A 21,523-nucleotide genomic window follows, 5' to 3' on the forward strand; every position below is an offset into this window, starting at 1 on the left:
CAGAGTGTCATGGGTCCTATGTACATCACCGCGTTGCGCAAATCACGTAACGCTTGACAAACGCCTGTATTAAGACGTCCATGTTACGAGTGATATCCCGATTACAAAATGGTATGAAGAGCATTGTTACAGGTCTACTTCATTCAATGGACTATACGATGTAACGAAGAGATACCTAATACAGGAAATGAGGCGCCCGGCGATTTCTAGGATCATGGCCATGCTTAGGTTTCGGGCTGTTCGCTATCTAGAATCATGCGCAGCCCTGGTTTTACTGCATTTAGTATTGTTGACCAACGTGCACTCCACGTTACTTACTATCAATGATATCGAGATACGCCTGAGTAGCAGGACTATCAGGGTATTCATCCAGGAAACTAATGCCATAATCAGCACTTTTGCCTATTCGGGGGTCAAGTGGCACTCGGCCAAGAAGTTCAATCCCTTCCTCTTCAGCAAGTTTGGCCGCTCCGCCAGTGGTCGGTCGAAAAATCTGGGACTCCGTCTTGCAACCGGGGCAAACAAATCCAGACATATTCTCCACGAGCCCTATGATCCGAATGCCGACCTTTCGGCAGAAGCTAATCTCTCGTCTGACGTCTTGGAGAGCTACCTCTTGAGGAGTAGTGAGGAGTACTGCGCCATCTATCCCGCTCTCCTTTAGGTACTGAACAATGCTGAGGTGCTCATCGGAGGTTCCAGGAGGGGTATCGACCAGCAAATAGTCGAGTTCACCCCAATCAACGTCTTTTAAGAACTGCCCGATAAGTCCATTCTTTTTGGGGCCGCGCCACATTACAGCAGACGTCTCGGAAGGAAGCATGAATCCGACTGACATTGTGCACAAGTTGTCTTGTACGTAGACGGGTGACCACCCTGAAGCAGAATCATGAATCTGCTCATTCACAAGTCCAAACAATGTTGGGATGGATGGTCCACAAATATCAACGTCCATTATACCAGTCTTAAGTTGTAGTAAATTTGTAAGATAAAATTAAACGCTGGGCGGGCTGATAGAAACCTACTTGGAGATTTTCATCCGCGGCAAAAGCCCATCCCAGTTGGGCAGTAAATGTGCTTTTTCCAACGCCCCCCTTGCCACTAAGTATTAGTACTTTGCGCTTGATGTGCGCCATGCGAGATCTTATGAGCGGAAGCGCCGGGTCTGGACCAGTCGTAACACCGGACGCGCATACTTCCTGGTTGGCGCAACCGTTGCAGGCATCAGCCTTACCAGCCTGGTCTGACTCGGTACCCTATGAAGTATCAGTGAGGAGTGGCAAAAGAGTTCAGTAATGACGAACTGGACAATGCTCTGGGGCGTTGGCCGGTATGGAGGGCGGCTCTGGGAGCGCAACTGGGTGTTGCACGGCAATCATGGTGGGATGGTGGCAACAGATGAATAATATGCTGCTAAATTAGTTTCGTAAGCTTAAGCGCCGGGCGAATAGCAAGACCCTATAGAGATGCGGTGTCTGGGGTACTTTGCGACCGTGATTGGGCTCGCTCTGCCCACCATCTCTTCACCATGGCCTCACACTTGTATGAGACACTGAACTTAGGCATGAATGCCACGCCGGATGAGAGTATGTACATTCAATGATCATACTTATGTGCTGCTGACAATGTGCAGTCCGGAAGGCATACAAGAAATTAGCGCTAAAGACACATCCAGACAGAGCACCGCCAGAGCGGAAGTTGGAGGCTGAAGAGGAGTTCAGAAAGGTCAACGCAGCCTACGAGGTTCTTATTGATGAAGAAAAGCGCAGAATTTACGACCGAAATGGTTAGTTTTCCATCCCATAGCCCACGTACCACACGCTGACGTACATGTGTTAATGTCTGATTGTCACAGGAGTATATCCTCCACCAGAGCCTGCGACAGAGAACGCATATTCGAACCCTTACTCCCCGCCCCCACTCGATCCCAGCCTCCACCAACTTTCTCGCGCCCCAGTTTCGAACGGCATTCACGCAGGCATGCCCCAGACCGGATCCCTTCGCGCAAATGTTTAATGAACCACCGTTTCCGGCCACAGCTCCCCCAGGGTCAGGCCCATTTGGTATGCAACCTATGTTCCATTTTACAGACCCATTCAAGATGTTCCATGATGTGTTTGCATCTGCAATGCCCCCCCTTCATATGCACCCAAATATGCGATATCAACCAATGTATCCCATTGTTGGCGGGCCTGACCTGTTCCTTGACTCGGATCGAATTCAACCATTTAGGTCCACGGACCCAAACATAATATGGACCGAGGAGACACGTACCACAAAGATTGTCAATGGGCACCATCAGACTATCCATACGTTAGTAGACAAAGATGTAAGTACCCCAGCGATATGTACTCCCCTTCATGTGGCTTATTGATCAAATAGGGGAATGTGCGCCGCTCATATGATGTTGATGGAAAGCACTGGGAGACTTTCAATGATCAGATTATTCAACCGTATGAGGCACTCTACGATACGCATCACGAACGCATCGATTTTGCTCCACATCCACATCCACATTCGAACTCACATCCTCCATCCTCTTCACATGGTCGGTCCCGCAAACCCTCAACTGGACGCAAGAGTAGACATGGATCTCCAGGCTATCCATATGTTTCAGCAACCCCACAACCCACCCGGTCCCCCGACACATCATGTCCGAACCAAGTCTCAGCATATTCCTACGCGTCACTCATATCGCCGCATGTACTCTTACTCTGAGGAGGATTTAGGTAGCCCTGTCAGCGATACGGAGAATATCGACCCTATTCCTATGAATTTGCACCAACAGGTGCACCCCGGCAAGAAGAGCATCACTACCCGGCGGCAGCCTCTGAGTACCGTTCGAAGAGACACTACGAGCAGGCTGTACCTCCCACACCCCCACGAGACCCGGACCCTGCACACAGACGAGCAATGAGGCCAGATGGCTTCTACAAGACTGGGTATCCGGACCGAGAGCCACCTACATACATGTCGCCTAACCCCGGTAGGTCGAACCCTCGACGCCTTGAAGTCCACGACTCTCACACGCCTTTGCTTATCCAGAGCACGAGGTCAAAGAGAAACGATGGTGGCACATATTTAGGTCTTAGTCCAGTTCTCGACTAGGCTTAGCCGCCAATCTCGATCACTTTGGGACCTGGCTCGCCAACTCTTCAATTTTTTACGCGCCCGCGGGTCTGCCCCCACCAACTACCAGATTTAGTTGTATCTCCCTCGATCTCTCTATTTTGTAAATCGGAGCTATCATATATTACTTACCCTATGTCTCGCTATCTGGCTCTCGTTCATCTGTGTCTGTGGTGCGCCTGACTCTTGTTTGTAACATCATACCAAATAAAAGAAATAATTATTGTGCTTCGATGTCACAGTAGTCCGAGTGGAAGCGGGAAGTCTAGCTCGTTAGAGGTCAGAGTATTAAATTGGGCACTAGTAACAACACGTCTGATGGGATCAAAGGTCAGGCCGGCTTAGGTGCAATGGCAAATCGGCTTGTAAAAATTGCTGAAGCGGGGAAGACTCCCTTCGAAGCGCGCACGGGCACACAGTTGGACAAAGGGAAGCTACGGTTCAGCGGGCTGGCGTCGCAATCTCACATACTCAGCGCGAACCTTTTCCATGTTCTCAGGGCATGTGCTATATTTGAGGGCAAGGGCGTGAGGATGACCAACGGGAAAGTATGAGAACGGGAGCGACATACTATTGATACATGCATGCTTGTAGTTCCTTGTGTGTTTCCTGCATGCCCATGCCACGCTAACGGTTCGGCCAGTTGTACATTCCGCGAACACTGCTAGGTTAATTGATATCATAGGCAGGCTTAAGGCTACCACGTTTGACTAATTCATCGCAGTCTTGAGAGCCTGGGCCTTGGTGCTCTTCAGCAAAGTATCCTCCTCACGACGGGAGAGTGTGTCCATGTGTGGCTGTAGTGTTTGGGTTGACCGGGACTCCATTGTTAGACTGTCCATGCCAAACAATCCCAAAGCGGGGAAATATCAATTGATGACATGCATACAGCTATGTTTATTTCTTCCATTGTACTTGCTCAGGCCATAAAGCCATGCGACTTTGTGGCACGTTGCAGCCATCCCTCTCCCTCTTCTTCCGCTCCGACTAACCCACTTGCCTTTTGTTCCTAGATTGGACGTTCTTTTCACGAACTCACGCCGGCCGTGCTGCACGACACACTCTTTCAGCCGGCTGAACAGACGACACTATTTCTCTTATTCTCCATTAGAGTGATATTTCTGAATCAACCTAGTCTCACGACATAATATGATGCAACAACACCATCAACAACAATCACTTTCCTCGCTAGATCTGATGTCTCCTTCGACGGCAACGAAGATAGCGCGCATCCAATCCTGGAGCCGAGGTGCCCAACTCACCGCACACGAACCACATAGTCCACACAGCCCTCCTCGGCCTCGACTGTCTCGAGACGCCATTCAGTACCACCAACTACCTCTCCCCGCTCGGAGGCATTTGATGTTCGCATGATGCCGGCACCACCTGTTCCGCAAGTGCACGTTCACCTCGCCGAGCCCCGCCCCGTTTTGCATCATAAACATTCTCACGCTGCATCATTACATTCATGGGGGAGTCAGGATATCGAGTCTCAAGTTGGTTTGCGCCTAACGACGCGGATGAAAGGAGCACTGCTGGGAGGGAGTTGACCTGGAAGGAGCGCGCTAGGCGCGCATCTCGCGCGTTATTTGGACAAAGTACTCTCTGCCTGCATGGTCGGCCCTTAATGTAGAAAAGAACACGACATCTCGACCTCAGCATCAGGAGCTCGATGTTGAAATTAATTTGAATTCGCGCTCGGAAAGCCAGATGGGACAGTACAAGTGCAACTGCGACTGCAATAAGCATGCTAGCCCTAAGCGCAAGCGTACCCGGATGTGCCTGTGCATTTTGGTTATTTTGCTCATTCTTCTTGCGGTTGTTGACGTGATCTTCTTGAATGTACGGGTTCTCAATCCGGACTTTGGAATTATCCAACCCACCGTCACGCCCACTCCTACGAACCTCTCTCGTGATGGAATGTCAGCGCCTATTGCTCCTACGGCTACGGCTACTGCAACCCGGCCCAGCACTGAAACCGACCGTCCTTCATCAACCACCGTAGCTGCATCCTCGACCGCTTCTGTTGCACCATCTGTGCTACAAAATTGCCTGACCCAGTTTCAGCTCAACGCTCCATCGGCCCCCGAGTCCTATCCTTGCGATACTTGTTTCTCTGCATTAAGTGGAGCACCGTCGAATGCTGGAGCCGCCCCCGCTACACAGTGAGTAACGCCAACAATCGCGTGGGTCAAGGATCCAACTAACACGTACTTCAGGTTCTGTGCAATGAAAGCTATATTCGATTCTGCAGGATCAAGTGGTTCCGCCAGTAACGTGGCGCTCTCTGGCGCCGGCTGGATGAAAGACGCTAAGCCCTGCGGATGGAGTGGCGTCACCTGCGATAACAACGGAAATATCAACAACATGTAGGTTTGGTCTTTCACACTCACTGTTACATCGTCTTATTTTCTCTTTTTTTAGTATCCTTACATTTCCTGGCGTTCCTGCTGCCATCCCGACCGAACTATCATCCATTTCGACTCTCACGAGCCTGAAAATCACCGGCAATGGCGATCTACCTTCTGGCTCCCTCCCGGCTCTCCGCTCCCTTACCAACTTAGACTTGGAAAATACCGGACTATCTTCGTTTGCAGACGACGCTTTCTCCGCCGTCAATACTTTGAACTCTCTGACTCTGGTTCGTAACTTGAAGATGGGTTCGAGTCTGCCCAGCAGTATCGGTTCTCTTTCTTTGAGGTCCTTGTGAGTACATTCTACACATTAGACAGAAATTCATTTCTTAATTATCTCTCGTACAGGATTGTTAACGGCCAAGCTTTGACTTCTCTTGACATCGTACTTAGCTCATCCAGTTTGGCTTCGTCTCTCCAAACTTTGGATTTGTCCTCTAACAGCATAGCCTCTACTCTTCCCTCTGATCTTTCAGGGATGAAGACCCTTGCAGAGTTGAACCTCTCTGGAAACGACATCTCTTCTCCTTTTCCCGCTGTGATGCCTACCCCGCTCCAGGTGTTGAACCTTGAGGGCAATAGTAAGCTGGGTGGCGCCCTCCCGAGCGCCATGTGTTCTTCGTCTACTCTTACGCAGTGCGACCTCAGGAGCACTGGTTTAGGCGGGCAGACCGTGACATGCGGAGCATGTATTTTTTAATAAATTCTTTATTCTTTTTGATGACTTCGGCATGTTTTCAATCTTTCGTTGGGTTAGAGTCGGACACCACCTCTCAAATTTACGGACCGGATTATCACTTCTAGTATTTAACTGACGCATTCGTTTGTCATGTTTTTCGTACCATAATAATTCTGCATCTACTTGTATCCTTGCATGCTGTATGAATCGAGCGCATATACACACGGCTTTGGTGATCTTGAAGCCCATCTTCCGAAATACCGAAAAGCACGCAGCGGTCGACATTCCCTCACGTGACGCTATTGGGACACGTCAAGCGCCGGCTCTCTTCGTGTCACGACCTGCTGGCAACCTACATATCGCTTAAATCGTCATTCTTCGGCCACGTCCCATCCTCACGAGCCATACAACTCAACGAAGTTTCATATATTGCCTAACATTCTTTTGTGCCTGAGAGACCACCTCTACCCAGCACTACCCCAAAAGTATGGCTGCACTCCCTCATGATTATGCAAACTCATTGTTAACTTGAATAGTGGCAGATCATGGGCATTCACACGAAGGCGGAGATCATGGGCACTCTCATGACGGGCCTCACGCCCACTCTCATTCCCCTCAGCCTGGACAAGGTCCCCCACAACAGTTACTAAACCCGGACCCAATCGATCCTGCTTTACTGGCTGATATGGATGCTAACTTTAAGCCTCGTCCGGTGAAGCTCGTTGGACCCGAGGGCAATACCACTTGTCAGGTTGTCTGCCCTGAGCATAGCACGGATAAATGTGATGAATGCGGGGTAGACTACACCGACCTCAATCTACTTGCTCGTATGCTGGTCCAGGCGCCGAATCTTATTGTACCACCTCCACCGCAAGTCACAGATAAGAACCGGTCGGCGCATGTGTCAAAGTTCAAGGATGAAGGAAATGTGAGTGGATGCCCGGCTTAATGGCTGCGGGACTGACAAGAGCAACGAATGCAGGCAGCTTATAAAGCAGGTAAATGGCCAGCGGCGATCCAAAGCTATACTATGTCGGCCAATATTGCCGCATCGAGACCAAATTGGGAGCCACACACGCTGGCTCGAGAAGAAATCTCAACCGTTCTCTCCAACCGGTCTGCGGCACACTTGTCAGCCGGCGACTATATTCCGGCCCTTGTTGATGCAGACGTTGTTATTGCATTAAGAAAGCCTTGGACAAAGGGTCATTTCCGGAAAGCAAAGGCCTTGGTTGCGCTCCAGCACTATGAAGAAGCTAGGGATGCTATTGCCGCAGGCCTGCAATTTGAACCTGACAACAAGGTAAGCCTATTTCTCTTCTGTTCACACAAGAACTTCCCTAACGTATATTTAGGAATTACTGGACTTTATGAGGGAGGTAGAGAGCAAAATTGAAGCGACAAAACCACCAATAAAAGCTTCGGCCTGATTCCTTACCATTATTACCGTTTTTCATCCAGTGTATGTTATACGACGCCGCATGGTTATTCAATTATTTCATCTCTAGAACCTATCAGACATGAAAGCTCATACATATGGATACAAAATTATATTAATCGCACAAGAAAGGCTGATGTCAATCCCCTGTGTCTCAAGTGCTAGCGCTCTCCAACGAATCAATGACCCGGTTCGCATCATCTTCACATTCACTTGGCTCTTTGAAGACTCGGAAAATAACCCCGTTAGGAATTCTCCGCCTCGCAGCATCAGTCCTCAATCTCAGAGCCTCTTTCTTCGCCAAAATTCCAGCGCGAGTGGTGTCCACTGTAGCATCGGCGCTGTGTCCTGTTCCGGCAGTGGCCGCTGCTGATACCAGCGCACCAGCAGGATCCAACTCGATCCCTTGATTAGTTGGTGGAGACCTAATGTAAGGCGGAGGCGTTGGAGGTACGGGCCTAGTAGGTGTTGTTGGAGAGTCGAAGTACGATCCAGAAGCTCCTCTGGAGCGCGTATAAACCTGGTAAGGAGTAGTTGGGCTAGTAGCAGACCTTGGGGGATCAGTTACAGACCGGGAGCCGGATCGTTTTGGTGTACTTGGTTGGGAGCTTTGACTAATTGTGGTTGGGTTCTTCATAAGTGCTGGGGTCTGTATCTTCCCGGGTGGTTCCTTTGCGATTTTCCCTCCACCAGCCAGACTGCGAATACTTCGCAATGAACTTGTCGATCCTTTCTTCTTGATTATGTTGTCGTCTGTCGGTCCTAATGTTGGCGAGGATGGTGCAGTAGCTGGAGGTGTGGGTGGGGTTACATCTCGTATAAAAATAGCTAGGATCTGGTCCGGCCGCTCTTCTGCGAGAGCGCTGTATAGTTCTAAATCTTGTTCTCCGCTGTCTCCCACAAGTATAAACTTAGACTGAGAGAAGTTGTCAAGAATTTCCATGACATTGCCACGCTTTCGATCTGCAGCTGACTCGCCCCATAGACCTGAGGTATCGAACATTAGAGCTAGTGGTCGAACTGGAGGTTAGGGAAAGAAGCGAACCTTGAAATAAGTTTCGCCCTCCGTATGATTTGAGTTTGACGGAACCTTGAACACCTCATAATTTAGCATTCATTCTAGCATACGAGATATATTAATCACCCTTGGGTAAACCTGCAACTCCAAAAAACTCCAAGAGCACTGGCAACAGCTCAAATGGCCCGTTTGACTATCAGCTAGGGTCAGAAGTTGACTCCTTACACCACAAGGGCTAACAAACGTACCACATAATGGAATCTAACTCCTCGAGATTCCAGCATTGAAAACCATTCTGGCATACCAGGTACTACAAGTTCCTCAAGGTGTCTAACAAAAACCTTTGGATAGGGTTAATTCCGCTCTATAAATTGCACCTGGGGCCGAGCTCACGTTGTGAAATATGGCGCGAACCCCCATCAATACTTCACTGATCTTCACAGTGTCGTCAACGTCCGAGATGAGACGAACATGCGCGGCGGTAAGTGGTAACTCGGTCTCTGCTCGAACAGTGGCATCGCCAACCTCGATCTCTCTGCTTGCCTCTGCTCCAGCGGTGCTCAAGTCGGAGGGGTAAACTGCGGGAAGTAGTTCGGCATGTGCGTGAAAGGTATAATCTGCTGTATGGTCCCCAAAGGCCAAGCCAAGTGTTTGATCGTGTGTACATAGATCCTCGAATGTGAGCCTGAACTTGTGCGAAAAGTATCCTTGGGGAGTTGTCTTGACATGTACCACTTGGATAGGAGTTGAGTCCTGGGTACGCCTGGATGAATAAGGCTGGGCGTACAACTTGATCCGAACTGTTCTGTTGTCCAATTTACTGGACCAAAATGGCTGTAAACGTTCATCTAGATTGGCATGTAGTTGACGCAGAATTCCAATATCCATGTCGGGGTGAATCGAGCCCACATCAGTATTTGACCTGGTAGAATTGACCGAAAGCATAGACGAGATGGAGCCTACTGTGTTGCTGCGAATATTCTTGATGGGAGACGTGCCGGGAGACGGCGTCTGAGTAATAATAGTAGGTGATCGGTGCGGAAGAGGCGGGGATTGAGGGCGTAATCCAGAAATAGACAAAGTTGGGTTGCTTGTAGTCGAGAGATTGGAGGCGTCGTTCGAGCCGTAGTCCACGATCCGGGAGTCTTGGGTAGTCTTGACCTTTGGCTTCGTACGTGACTCAAGAGCCTTGGCCTCGGTTTCTTTAGTGATCTCATCTGGCCGAGGTGGCAGAATAATTCCCATGCGCTCGAGTTCCTCGTTAAGGTCATCTGTGGACGGGTTCGGGGACTGTGCAAGGGGGCTTTCAGTGCCAGGTCCGCCCAAGATATCTTCAGGAGGAGGAGGCAACCTAGGCAAGGCAGAGAAACCTGTCTAACGTCCTAAGAAACCCGGAGCATGTATACCATGCAGCTTACCTCGTGCCAATCTCATAAATGCCTTTTGAGATCGGGTTGCTTGGTCGGGGGTGCGAAGGCTCGAGGCAAATCCAGAGACAAAGACATCAACGGCAAAACGCTGAACCTCGTCTAAACTGGCCATTAACAAGGACCCACCTTGTCGAGCCGTGGGACTTACCATGTTTCATGCTTACCAGAGACCCCTCATTGGGATACCTTCTGACTGCCCACCCAGGAAACAGAGCCAATTTCTCCGCTCCTCTTTGCTCCTCTCTTCGCCTGCGAAACGAACAGAACATGAACCAGCCACTCAATTGCATACACAGATTGACTGACCTCTGTCGCTTCTCCCTCGCCCATTCTTCCCATGTCTGACGCTTCTCTCCAGTGACAGGATCAAATCCAGTTCTATATGCAGCCACACGATTCGACACTGCAGCATAGGCAGACTTGGGTACCTCACTCGACGCAACATAGTCCCTAACCTTTGCGAATCTCGCAAGTGCCGCATTGCGCCATCCACCAGTCATAGATCCAGAAGATGAACCAGCACGAGGATTTTCAGGACGAGAATACAAGTAGTTCATAGTCGACACGTCATGGGATGAGTACTTTGCTCCAGCTAACAATATATATGGGGCGTGTGTTCAAAATGGTTGGTCGTGGGATGACGGCATCCCAGCGCCTAATTCGTCTAAATGAATGTCACGTGGCTGTGTAGCCAATGCTTTTCTTCTCGTCATGTTTACTATCTCGGCCTTACCTTCAAGGCATATTGCGTCGGGGGATGACTACTATGACAAAGTCCGGCACCATCCGGACGTAATGAATCTGGAATTTGAGGCTGATGATGAGCTCAATTCGACAGCTTCACGACTGACGTCCCCCGGAGAGCCGATAACTTCTAGCCAGGCATTTATGCGGTGAGTAAAACAGAATTAATCGATGAATATCAGTCCGAATGATTAACATCTGACAGTGGACATGGAACATTTGTGGAGGATGAACAAGTTATCGCATCAGTGGCTGGGACAGTAGAAAGAGTGAATAAGCTTGTTTCTGTCAAACCCGTGAAGTCAAGGTATGTATCGGGAGAGATTTTTGCCAAGGATCTTCAGTGGACATTCATAGATACACCCCAGAAGTCGGAGATCTGGTAGTCGGACGAATTACAGAGGCAAGTCCAAGGTCTTCCACCGCATTCGCATTTCTTCAACTTGTAGATTTTCATAACAGGTCCAAAATAAGCGGTGGAAAGTGGACGTCAATTCTCGCCAAGACGGTCTCCTCATGTTATCTTCCGTAAACCTTCCTGGTGGTGTACAGGTACGTGCTCCACGCCCCTTCTGCTCCACGCGGGGCTTGACTACACGTACCGTAGCGTCGTAAACTAGAATCGGACGAACTCCAAATGCGTACCTTTTTCGAAGAATCCGATCTTCTTGTCGCCGAAGTCCAGTCTTTATTTAGCGATGGTAGCATCTCCTTGCACACCCGATCTCTTCGGTATGGTAAACTCCGCAATGGACAATAGTTCAAGTTCCCAACGGGCTCGTCCGCCGGCTCAAATCGCATTTCTTCAGCCTGCCGTGCGGGGTCGACTTGATCCTAGGGTTGAATGGGTACATTTGGGTGAGCAAACACGTCAAGGAGATTAACCAGGTCGGCGAGGAGGGATTCGATGCCGAGGCGGTATATTCAAATAAGAACGATGTCAGTGCGCGTTTCCTCTTTAAACCCAACTCTTTGATGTACTGATTCGAGAGTAGCCGATTGATACAACGACTTCTCGCGCGATCATCCGAGTGTGCAACATCATTCGAGTGTTGGCTCGGCATCACGTCCCGTTGACGGATCATTTGATAGAACAGGCATATGAATGGGTGATTGACCAGAATATTCAGATTGTGGATATATTGAACGAAGAGAATGGAGAGTCACTGGTCGCGAATGTTCCGGCTCTTATTGCGCGACGATAGAGCGAATATTCGTGCTTGGACTGTATGCACCTTGACTCGTGCCTTCGTGCTGCTTCGTTTTTGGATGTACCCAACCAGAATATATCAATCAGTGGGAATCTTAGCGCGTGAATTTATTTATTTTTGCGTGCGATGGGCCTTGACTTGACCTTGCAAGTACAACAAATGAAAGTTTCATTCAGATTGCCCGACATCTATCAAACCTGCTAATACACCCAGCTAACTGGCGGACCCAATAAAACATAATTTTGGAAAAGCTGCTCTCTGGTAATCACCGGATACGGGGTTCAGCCTCCGCGGTGCTTGGTCTCGGATATAGGGTAGAGCAGAACAAGATATCACACTACTTCCCTTGCATTCCGGGTCGCATCGGGAACCCTTTGTTTGTTGGTTTATTTAGGGCCAGTCCTTTTTACTGGATCACCATGCCCATACGGAGCGCGAACTGTCAGGATTGACAGGTCAACACCAGTCTTTGATGTTGATTTCGGGGTCGCTTCTACTCCCATCTTGCATAGTGATCGTATGCGCAAGAGAGAAAAAGTTGAAATGTATACCAATTCTAAGCATCGGAATTGCTTAAACCCTTCTTCGACTGGTGGGTGCATACGATTGCGCCTGGTTTAAATCTGCTTGGAGGTACATAATATCGACGTCGGGTCCCCCCTGGGCCAACCTGGTTACCACCCCCCCCCGTGCTCACGACCCTGCATTCCCAAGCGTGCTGATATATATTCTGCTGCCCCACCCAAGCTCCTCGACAGCGTTGGACCTTGGTCTGAAGTGTCCCCATATAGGTGCCTTTGAGTGGGAAGATGCTAATTGGAGTGTTTGCCTGGATTGGTGCGGTCGCTGCGTTGCCTTGGATAGAGGTACTGTATGCGGCGTATGTTCTCTCCCGATATGATACTTGATGGCAATGGCTGAACTCCCCCGATAGATCGAAGCCTGTTTGTCCTCCGATGGCGGTCGGTGAGTTTTACGGTTCCGAGCTAGGACGAGGTGAAATATAAACTACATGGTTGGACAGAGACGTATATGGATCAATACGGCGGCTGGTTGAACGGCAAAGTGACACTAGTTCGTCAGCAGAAGGACCTGCACTTGGAGTAATATTGGGCGGGGTATTCGGAGCGTTGGGCGGCTTAGCGATCGCCGGAGTGATATTCTACGCGTAAGTCGGCTGTTTTTATGATCGTGTAGCGCAGTTGGGTAAACGCTCTGTCGTTTCGCAGATGGTGGTCCGTCCGTCGCATGCGAAGAAAATATGGGAATCCAGAGCTCGGAGGGTTTCGTCCATCGGGCCGAATTCGAGCACGTCGCGAGGGTCATCATCCAAGTCCAAGAAGAAGAAGCCAAATAAGGGTGGTGCAAAGTGGCAAGACCCATGGTTGGCTCCGCCGCCCAAATCACCCCGGACCCCCACTGCGGTCCAATTCAATGCGAAAATACCAGTGGATGTAGTGAAAGCACCAATCCCCAGGATGACCAAGTATCAGAGTCGAGTTCCGTGCCGCTCAAAGTGATATACCCAAAGGAAGACGATAACAGACGCTAATTGTTTTTGGATATGAATTTGGTTCGTAGAGTGTAAATGTAGAATTGTATATTATAAATATGTTTATGTAAGCTATTGAAAAGTCAGAAGAAGGAAACGCTGTGCTTGGGATCAGCATCCTGACTCTTGACCTCGACTCCCCTCTGCTTACTGCAATATGGCTGGCACACTTACGGGAGGACGACTGCGCTCGGGGTCTGTGCATACTCACACCCAATCTCGCCCTCACCCTGGGTGGATGATGGACAAGGCACGGACTGAAAACGGATCCGGATATTTGCCGTCGCCAGCGAACATGAACCCACACCGTCGTTCCTTGCGTCGGCCTCAAGCACACTCAGCTCACTCTCTGTCCCCAAACCCGACCTCCATGCCGCCCCCTCGCTTACCCAAGCAACTCCATCCGTATCCACACTCCGCTTTGTTGGCCTCTGCTCGCTATGGTACCTGACCTCTGCGCTCTCCTCCAACACGGGCAAGTCGATTATGATCCAATTCAGGTACCCCGTTACCCTCACCTTCGTTCAATTCGCATTCGTCTCGGGCTACTGTTTCCTCCTTATGCACCCGCGCTTTGGCATGAGTTCATTGCGCACCCCTACGCGCGCTATCATTCGGAGCACACTCCCCATGGCCGCCTTCCAGGTTGGCGGTCACATCTTCTCCAGTATGGCTATCAGTCGCGTTCCAGTAAGCACAGTCCATACTATCAAGGTACGTCATTTTGCTTCTCCCATACGTCAATCGCTGACATGCCAACTCAGGCACTCTCGCCGCTGTTTACCGTTGCTGCCTACCGCCTCTTGTTTGGAGTCAGCTATTCATTCCGCACATACGTCTCCCTCCTCCCCCTTACCATTGGCGTCATGCTCGCGTGTACATTCGACGTAGCGGGCTCAAATCTGTTCGGCCTCATGTGCGCTTTCGGCTCAGCCCTAGTCTTCGTTTCATCCAATATCTTTTTCAAAAAGATTATGCCCTCTAATGGAGCCGCAACAGCCCACAAACTCGACAAGCTCAATTTACTCTTCTATTCGTCCGGGTTGGCCTTCCTACTCATGGTTCCCATCTGGATGTACTACGACTTTGGCCACTTGTGGAAGCGTTGGCACGACGACTCGCTTGTCGCCAGTCCATCAGGCAAGGCCCCCGCCCACAGCGTCATGTACTACTTTTTCCTAAACGGTACCGTTCACTGGGCACAGAACATTATCGCATTTGCGATCCTTGCGACCACCTCCCCAGTTACCTACTCCATTGCATCCCTTATCAAGCGCGTAGCCGTCATTTGCATCGCCATAGTCTGGTTCGCTCAGAATGTTCATCCAGTCCAGGCCTTGGTATTGTCCTCACGTTTGTAGGCTTATGGATGTACAATCAAGCCAAGGGTGATGTCGAGCGCGGTGAACACAAGGCCCGCAGAGTTGAGGCTGGTCGCCAGTTGCAGCTCCCGACGAGCAAGTCGGAACTCATAACCCCACAAGGAAGCCCTCACCCCCAACACTCACAAATATATGAGCACGGAAGTGCGGTTCAGGTTCATGCCTATGCGCCTCCTCCCGCTCGTTCACACCCCCCGATGCGTCAAATGTCAATTAATACTACGGCTACTACCGTCGGCAAGCAGACCAATTCTCCTACTGGGTCCTATCCCTCTCCCCCCGCGTCGCTCGATTCGCCCCCACAGTCTGCTGGGATTCGCCTCAAAAATCGTCGCGGCACACACGATGAACATAACCTCGGCTTAGAACTGCACCAAATTCCTACCCCACAACCCCACTCGCAATTCTAACTTGGAGGAATTTCCTCTTTCTTAGAGAATTCGTTAAAACGGACCATGTTCGATTTCTTGTGTTGAGTAACTGTAGACTCCATGTAGCTTGTCGTTTTGCCTTGTTGAGATATTGATACCACTGTGATTATGTTACAGATTTATATATATTTGTGCGTTTCGGGATTTGTTTTGCTTCCGGTCCGAGACATAAATCGGTCCCGCCATTGCCCAGTCTTGTACCTTCCAACGCTTCAATTCGACAAGTATAGTATACGCATCGTGAGTTTGCTGGTTCACGACTTGTGGTTCTATCCAGGTCGCGCCCACTATGTCTAGTTATCCTGGTACCTACATCCCGCCTCTGGCTCCCGCTGCTGGACCTCCCCGTCGAACGTACGGAAAGAAGCGCATATTAGACCCGGAGCTATTAAACTTACAAGAAACTGGTCTTATGGCCAAGAAACCCCGTGAGTTGAGCTCATTTGATGCGCATACATCCGCATCCCTACATACCGATGATTAGGAACGCTCGCATCTCTTCCCGTTAATGGACCCAAGCCTTCGCCTCTACTCAAACACCCACAGCTTTTATCTTCGTCTCCCGTCAAACGTGTAGGGCAGACCAAAACTTACTGGACTCGCCCTTCTTGGAACCCAGATCCAAACCAAAGCGTGGAATGCTCCGCCGGACGTCCTCGACACGCAAACCTCCCATACTCCAACCACCAAAGGTCATCACTTCTCGTCATTTCTCGCTTAGCAAGGTCAGAATCACCTCAAGTTTCCAATCCTACGCATCAGGGTGAACTTAGAAGAAAGACTTCAGAAGCTACAACTACGGTTTCTGTACCCTTCTCAGACGAACACTCGTGGCTAGTCCCTCCGCCACCCCGTGTTCGAGCTACAAGGACAAAGTATATCACCTCCGGAGATGCTGAGTTTTCATTTAACCCTCCTGCCGAATCGACGTGGCACCAAACGAGTCCCACTCCTCGTGCAAATATGCATCGTCCTGGGAAAAGACATGACAGCATTCTGTCTACCGACTCGGACGAGGACGGGGACACGGTCGGCGTGACAAAGCTCCTCAGCGCCGCGCCTCTCTTGCCCAAAATAAAACCCAAACCCAGGAGGTCCATAGACCTCGATATAAATAATGACACAACACCGAGAGCACCGCCCCTCATCGAACAGTTATGTCGCTCGCGCTCGGGTTCGCTGAATACAACTATTCGCCCACTTAACCTCAGTTTCAGGCAGACAAACGCCACGGACGCGGATGACGAGATGGAGGCGAATAGACCAATGATGACGAAGAATGACCCCGCTGTGCGTGCTTTGGCAGACGCATGTGCATCTATGGGTAGGTCCTCAAGCATCTATTTCAGTCCTCTTATCCTTATTTTGGGAAATGCGTAGGGCTAAACGAACCGGGCCAATCACGTCCTCCTGCTATTCATCTCCAGAATTCGAGCCCCACAAACCGCCCCGCTCGGCGGCATCGCAAGTCCCGGTCGGCTGGGCACTCTTCCGCTCACCGGCTTTCTCCGGGAACCGTGCATAAGTTATCGCAACGGCCTCGAGTCGGGATGCGTATCGAGCCAAAGGCTTTGAGCCCAAATGAAGACACCGACATATTCGCTACTTATGATTTTGACAAGGGAATCATACCTGGCTCTGGGTGACTCTTTATTTTATTCCAAAAAAGGCTTCTGTGTCGAGCCATGTAATAACACCGACTCCGTGTATCAGTGCTTCTTCATGATTGTACCTGTAATTCACCCAGGCGATCGCTGGATTCATGTTTAAAAAATGCCACAGTGCTTGTCCTTGTGATGACTGGTGATTGGAATAGAGTCTGGAGCGAGCAAACAGTAGTGGACCCTGAGCACGGCTTGAACTTAACTTCCACCCCCCTCTCCCCCTCACATTTCTCCCATAACAAATATGAACGGTGCAGCCAGCGCAAATGTTCTCATCGAGGCTGTCTCAACCCAAGAGCTCGATGATATGTACCAGGATGTCGATAGTGAAGAGTTTAGCGAGTTTGGATCGGATATAGATGAGCAGGAGGAAGGTGAGGCGGACATACCTGCACTCGAGAGGTTGAATAAGGAGGGTGAGTTAGTGTTAATATAAAACTGTTGTCCTGCAACTTATATTTGGTCAGTTCAAGCTACGTTCTCGGACGAAGACATCGACGAAATGATAGCTTATTTAAAAGAAGAAGGTAATTCGCCACACTTCATTTGTGACACCTTCTAACAAACTGAAACACCAGGAATGATATCATGGATCAAAGAATACGTTACTGAGCGAAAAACTCCAGTCTTGATATTGCTTGCTGCATTGGGAGCGCCGATCGTGAGTCGCAGAATCGTATTTCACCATGCCAACTAAAGCTTAATCCTCCCAGCCATTGAATGCGCAAAAGGAACCTCACTCGGACCAAAATATGCTGCATAGACTTCTCAAAGTTACGCTAACGAGGATGTAAGTAACACAACAAGTTTCATCCAGCTATCTTGATAAGCACTGACTTCGGTCCAGTTTACGTCGTCGGTCAAAACTAGAACACATAAATACTCCGGAAGACATAGTCGAGCTCATTAAAAAGAGCAAGAATATTATTGTCCTGACTGGGGCTGGAATTTCTGTCTCGTGTGGAATACGTGAGTAATCTATATGGACATGTGGACCCCTCAACGTGGTTACTGAACGTGAAAAAGCCGATTTTCGCTCGTCTTCTGGGATTTACGCCCAGATCAACGAGAGTAACAATTACGAATTGGACGATCCTCAGCAGATGTAAGCGTGTATTTCCATGGGTGCATACATTCAACCATTAATTGTGCACAGGTTTGATATTGAATATTTTCGCAAGAAGCCTTCTGTCTTCTAGTAGGTATTTTTGTGGCGTCCAGTCAGTAGGAATTATTGATCAACGTGTGTTTCAGTTCCTTCGCTAGGTAAATGCGCTGTTTTCTTGCCACGTTAGTCGACACAGCCTCATCTGTTTCGTACATAGCCAGATATACCCCTCGAATTTTATACCCTCCCCTTGCCACCGGTTTATTAGGTTACTCGAAGACCGAGACGTGGTACGTAGGTAAATTGATCTGGTGAATTGCGGGGTTAATTCGAATGGTAGCTCCTGAGAAATTATACCCAAGTAAGCGGTTACCACTATGCTAGGTCATTTGTTCTAATTCTAGTACAAAAGAACATAGACACGCTAGAAACTGAAGTAGGCGTGACTCGTGTGCTTCAATGCCATGGTTCATTTGCGACCGCTACATGCATAGAATGCAAAACCAAAGTCAACGGCTCGGACCTCAAAGAGGACATATTTTCTCAGCGGATCCCTCTTTGCAAAATCTGCAACAAACCTGTGGCCCCCGCCAAGGGCAAACCCAAGTCTAAGAAGAAAGACGTTTGGAATCCCAAGCAGAAGGACGCAGATGATGATATGGACATTCCGACCCCACCACTACCAAAAGGCATCATGAAGGTGGGCAATCCTAGGTGTATGGATTATTGTCGTTGCTGACGACTGACAGCCTGATATCATCTTTTTCGGAGAGCCTCTCAATGACGAATTCGACTATTGTTTGTTCAAAGATCGAAATTCGGTAGACTTGTTGTTAGTCATTGGAACTTCGTTAAAGGTAATGTGCATTTTATGCTGTATAAGCTACCCAGGCTAATAGAACTCAAGGTTGCGCCAGTTTCTGAGATCCTGAGTAAGTAGCTATTGCCTTTGTGTCATACGCAGCCATCTTACCTCATCATTAGCGCATATACCACATTCTGTTCCTCAGGTAACTACTATCCTGGATTCTATATCGCACTCAAATAACTCGAATGCGTGTAGGTATTAATCAACAAGACGCCCGTCACACATGTTAACCCTGATGTGAGTAATATGCCCAGGTTTTGATTTCAATAAATTGATGAGAATTCTAGGTTGTGCTTCTTGGGGACGCTGACTGTGTTATTGAGTACCTCTGTGATAAACTTACATGGACTCTACCTGGCGTTGGTTCCTCGAACAAGGCAAAAGTACAGGCAAGACTACCCGGAATTCCCATCAAGCCTGTTAAGGCCTACAATCACGAGTTGGTGCTTCTTACTCATATCATCCTCACGTTCTGATTTGTTCCTCTTAGGCATGTTTGGGTATTCCCCGGTGGCGAGGGTGAAAGCTGGGCCCTAAAAGACCCAATTGTTAAATCCGTTCCATCTATTGTCCCTTCCAGACCAGACAGCGCAACATCATCCATTCGTAAACGTCTGTCGAACGAAAGTCTCCGCCCCGCACTTGATCGCAAGGACACTGACAGAAGCACGAAGAAGTCAAGACTCATCTAGTCTTTCTGACCGAATAATTCTACTCTTAATTCTTGTATTCTTATTATCTCCTGTATCTCATTCTTAATGCGTTTCTACATAACTTGGACTGGCTGTCCAGGTAATCGTCATAAAACCCCACTACAAACTCCTCAGCTTTGAACCCAAAACGATTGTACAGGAGCTTAGGGAGATATTAGAACGTTCGCTTCGATGTCTAGTGCCGATATTGCATACCATGGCTGGATTTGTTGCTGAAACATGAAGTGAGATGTCATAGTTCGGATTGGCTTTGATTAAGTGATAGATCATGAATCTGGGTAATTGGTTCTAACACGCAAGTTTACGGTGGGAAGTAAACGAACTTACGTAGCAATACCCGATTGTTCCCACCCCGCTCGCACGGCAATGTATGTAACATATGGATCAATTGTCTCGCTGAGAAATGCACACCCAACTACTAGCTTCTTGTAGAGCGCTACGACGCTGCATTGTTCGGCATCCCACTTCACCGAATCGGATACTGATAGAATCTCGGCTAAGCACATCCTATTGAAAATTATAAGCACACGTACCATCAATGCCTAGCCAAAATGCGCGTTCAAGCAAGTCGTGAACTTGGGAAAGATGCCACGCATATATAGGTGTATATGTTATCGGAGCCCAGCTATAAGTGTCGATATCCATATCTTCGGGGCTATATCCTTATTGGCCTTTCACCGATACTGACGGGGGAGGGGAAGAGACCTACTGGGAAAGACGATGATGGTTCATGACATCCGACATGAGCTCCATCCAAGGCGACATGGTCTCCCAATCTTGAAAAAAAACCATTGGCGAGGAAATATGCCCCCCGTAAAGCCGTGATACAAACGAATTTTCGAGTGGGGTTGATTTTATGGCGTATAGCCCGTTGAGTACTTCTCGAGGCGGAGGTGGAGGTTCAATCACCTTGCCTAACGCCTCTACTGCTGGGGGCAGTTCTGTCGATGGGTCAGGAGTAGGAACTAGGCTACCCTATCCAATATGGATAAGATTTTTCAGTGACGAAAAATAGGGGGTGAACCCACTCTTTGGCTCAGTCGGCGCAGTAAAATATTCTCTGAGACGGTCGCTGTACCCGCTTGCTGTTTGACGGTGATTTCATCGATTAATTGGTCCCCTTCGATTCGAGACAACGGACGAACAACATGACCCTACTACATATCTCAGTACTCACAGTATCTTTGTGCGCTCATCCCTCACATGTTCATTCCGAAACACACTTGCAGCTTCGACCCTTCGCCTTGCGTCTGTAAGTTCGTAAATCATAGGCTCGGAGACCGACTCAAATTCTTCATCCGGAATCGCAAGCTTTTGCATAGATTTTAGAAATGAGGATGCATGCTTTAGGTCCAGATCTTCTAGTACATTAGGTGCTGAAGGGCTCGAGGGAAATGCAGGCTCTCGTTTGGCTCGTTTGGATTGACGTCGGGGCGCAACCTGGGGTGCGGAATTAATTGCGTGGGATATGGACCCAGGAAAAGGCAGGGGTGCTCATACTCACCGAATTCTCTACCCATTCCTCATTATCTGGTTCTAGACTCATCCCGAATTCAACTAAATCTTAGGCGGGTTGCCCTTTAAGCTCAAGTAACAGTATAATAAATGATAGAATTGAAAGTATCCGCCCAATTCAAGAAAGGTGGTCGTCGTCCAGTTCTGGACATACACACTCCAACTCGAGCCAATAACGGTTTGTCCAGAAAACCCCAATCAATTAGAAATATCCTCAGCACTTCTAC

At 49.1% G+C, this 21,523-nt stretch overlaps 9 protein-coding genes across 9 annotated transcripts; 6 read left to right on the forward strand and 3 right to left on the reverse strand.

Moving 5' to 3' along the window:
- Window positions 1–224: 224 nt before the first annotated feature.
- Window positions 225–1,379, reverse strand: RhiXN_04936 (cytosolic Fe-S cluster assembly factor NBP35; the record flags this gene model as incomplete). The annotated part of the gene is made up of 4 exons (XM_043324752.1): window positions 225–265; window positions 319–964; window positions 1,026–1,256; window positions 1,305–1,379. 4 exons carry the CDS (start codon window positions 1,377–1,379, stop codon window positions 225–227), a joined length of 993 nt encoding a protein of 330 aa, XP_043177171.1.
- A 149-nt stretch (window positions 1,380–1,528) lies between these two features.
- RhiXN_04937 (DnaJ domain protein) lies at window positions 1,529–2,016 on the forward strand (the record flags this gene model as incomplete). Its single annotated transcript, XM_043324753.1, has 3 exons — window positions 1,529–1,586; window positions 1,634–1,786; window positions 1,856–2,016. The coding sequence occupies 3 exons, from the start codon at window positions 1,529–1,531 to the stop codon at window positions 2,014–2,016; spliced, it is 372 nt and encodes a 123-aa protein (XP_043177172.1).
- A 154-nt stretch (window positions 2,017–2,170) lies between these two features.
- RhiXN_04938 (leucine-rich repeat protein) lies at window positions 2,171–7,652 on the forward strand (the record flags this gene model as incomplete). The annotated part of the gene is made up of 14 exons (XM_043324754.1): window positions 2,171–2,329; window positions 2,383–2,548; window positions 2,586–2,729; window positions 2,789–2,986; window positions 3,046–3,070; window positions 3,434–3,677; window positions 4,410–4,625; window positions 4,699–5,294; window positions 5,349–5,498; window positions 5,554–5,835; window positions 5,892–6,124; window positions 6,759–7,150; window positions 7,205–7,525; window positions 7,578–7,652. The coding sequence occupies 14 exons, from the start codon at window positions 2,171–2,173 to the stop codon at window positions 7,650–7,652; spliced, it is 3,201 nt and encodes a 1,066-aa protein (XP_043177173.1).
- A 162-nt stretch (window positions 7,653–7,814) lies between these two features.
- Window positions 7,815–10,665, reverse strand: RhiXN_04939 (uncharacterized protein; the record flags this gene model as incomplete). The annotated part of the gene is made up of 8 exons (XM_043324755.1): window positions 7,815–8,647; window positions 8,706–8,750; window positions 8,805–8,871; window positions 8,927–9,019; window positions 9,072–10,048; window positions 10,097–10,207; window positions 10,257–10,357; window positions 10,415–10,665. 8 exons carry the CDS (start codon window positions 10,663–10,665, stop codon window positions 7,815–7,817), a joined length of 2,478 nt encoding a protein of 825 aa, XP_043177174.1.
- A 154-nt stretch (window positions 10,666–10,819) lies between these two features.
- On the forward strand, window positions 10,820–12,057 carry RhiXN_04940 (exosome complex exonuclease RRP4; the record flags this gene model as incomplete). Its single annotated transcript, XM_043324756.1, has 7 exons — window positions 10,820–11,001; window positions 11,058–11,159; window positions 11,221–11,266; window positions 11,315–11,404; window positions 11,460–11,584; window positions 11,662–11,791; window positions 11,848–12,057. The coding sequence occupies 7 exons, from the start codon at window positions 10,820–10,822 to the stop codon at window positions 12,055–12,057; spliced, it is 885 nt and encodes a 294-aa protein (XP_043177175.1).
- A 1,715-nt stretch (window positions 12,058–13,772) lies between these two features.
- Window positions 13,773–15,407, forward strand: RhiXN_04941 (Triose-phosphate Transporter family; the record flags this gene model as incomplete). Its single annotated transcript, XM_043324757.1, has 4 exons — window positions 13,773–13,849; window positions 13,906–14,329; window positions 14,380–14,968; window positions 14,998–15,407. The coding sequence occupies 4 exons, from the start codon at window positions 13,773–13,775 to the stop codon at window positions 15,405–15,407; spliced, it is 1,500 nt and encodes a 499-aa protein (XP_043177176.1).
- Window positions 15,408–15,717: 310 nt separating this feature from the next.
- RhiXN_04942 (uncharacterized protein) lies at window positions 15,718–17,074 on the forward strand (the record flags this gene model as incomplete). Its single annotated transcript, XM_043324758.1, has 3 exons — window positions 15,718–15,856; window positions 15,913–16,752; window positions 16,809–17,074. The coding sequence occupies 3 exons, from the start codon at window positions 15,718–15,720 to the stop codon at window positions 17,072–17,074; spliced, it is 1,245 nt and encodes a 414-aa protein (XP_043177177.1).
- A 262-nt stretch (window positions 17,075–17,336) lies between these two features.
- On the forward strand, window positions 17,337–19,760 carry RhiXN_04943 (NAD-dependent histone deacetylase SIR2; the record flags this gene model as incomplete). Its single annotated transcript, XM_043324759.1, has 15 exons — window positions 17,337–17,508; window positions 17,560–17,619; window positions 17,671–17,753; window positions 17,806–17,882; window positions 17,940–18,061; window positions 18,119–18,197; window positions 18,469–18,490; window positions 18,541–18,561; window positions 18,613–18,900; window positions 18,950–19,057; window positions 19,108–19,132; window positions 19,185–19,210; window positions 19,264–19,305; window positions 19,356–19,507; window positions 19,559–19,760. The coding sequence occupies 15 exons, from the start codon at window positions 17,337–17,339 to the stop codon at window positions 19,758–19,760; spliced, it is 1,479 nt and encodes a 492-aa protein (XP_043177178.1).
- Window positions 19,761–19,803: 43 nt separating this feature from the next.
- RhiXN_04944 (GNAT family acetyltransferase) lies at window positions 19,804–21,327 on the reverse strand (the record flags this gene model as incomplete). The annotated part of the gene is made up of 8 exons (XM_043324760.1): window positions 19,804–19,923; window positions 19,977–20,055; window positions 20,109–20,262; window positions 20,315–20,436; window positions 20,491–20,756; window positions 20,810–20,935; window positions 20,985–21,221; window positions 21,286–21,327. The coding sequence occupies 8 exons, from the start codon at window positions 21,325–21,327 to the stop codon at window positions 19,804–19,806; spliced, it is 1,146 nt and encodes a 381-aa protein (XP_043177179.1).
- Between the last annotated feature and the right edge of the window lie 196 nt (window positions 21,328–21,523).

This window comes from Rhizoctonia solani, chromosome 2, assembly GCF_016906535.1.
Source record: "Rhizoctonia solani chromosome 2, complete sequence".
NCBI classification, from domain to species: domain Eukaryota; kingdom Fungi; phylum Basidiomycota; class Agaricomycetes; order Cantharellales; family Ceratobasidiaceae; genus Rhizoctonia; species Rhizoctonia solani.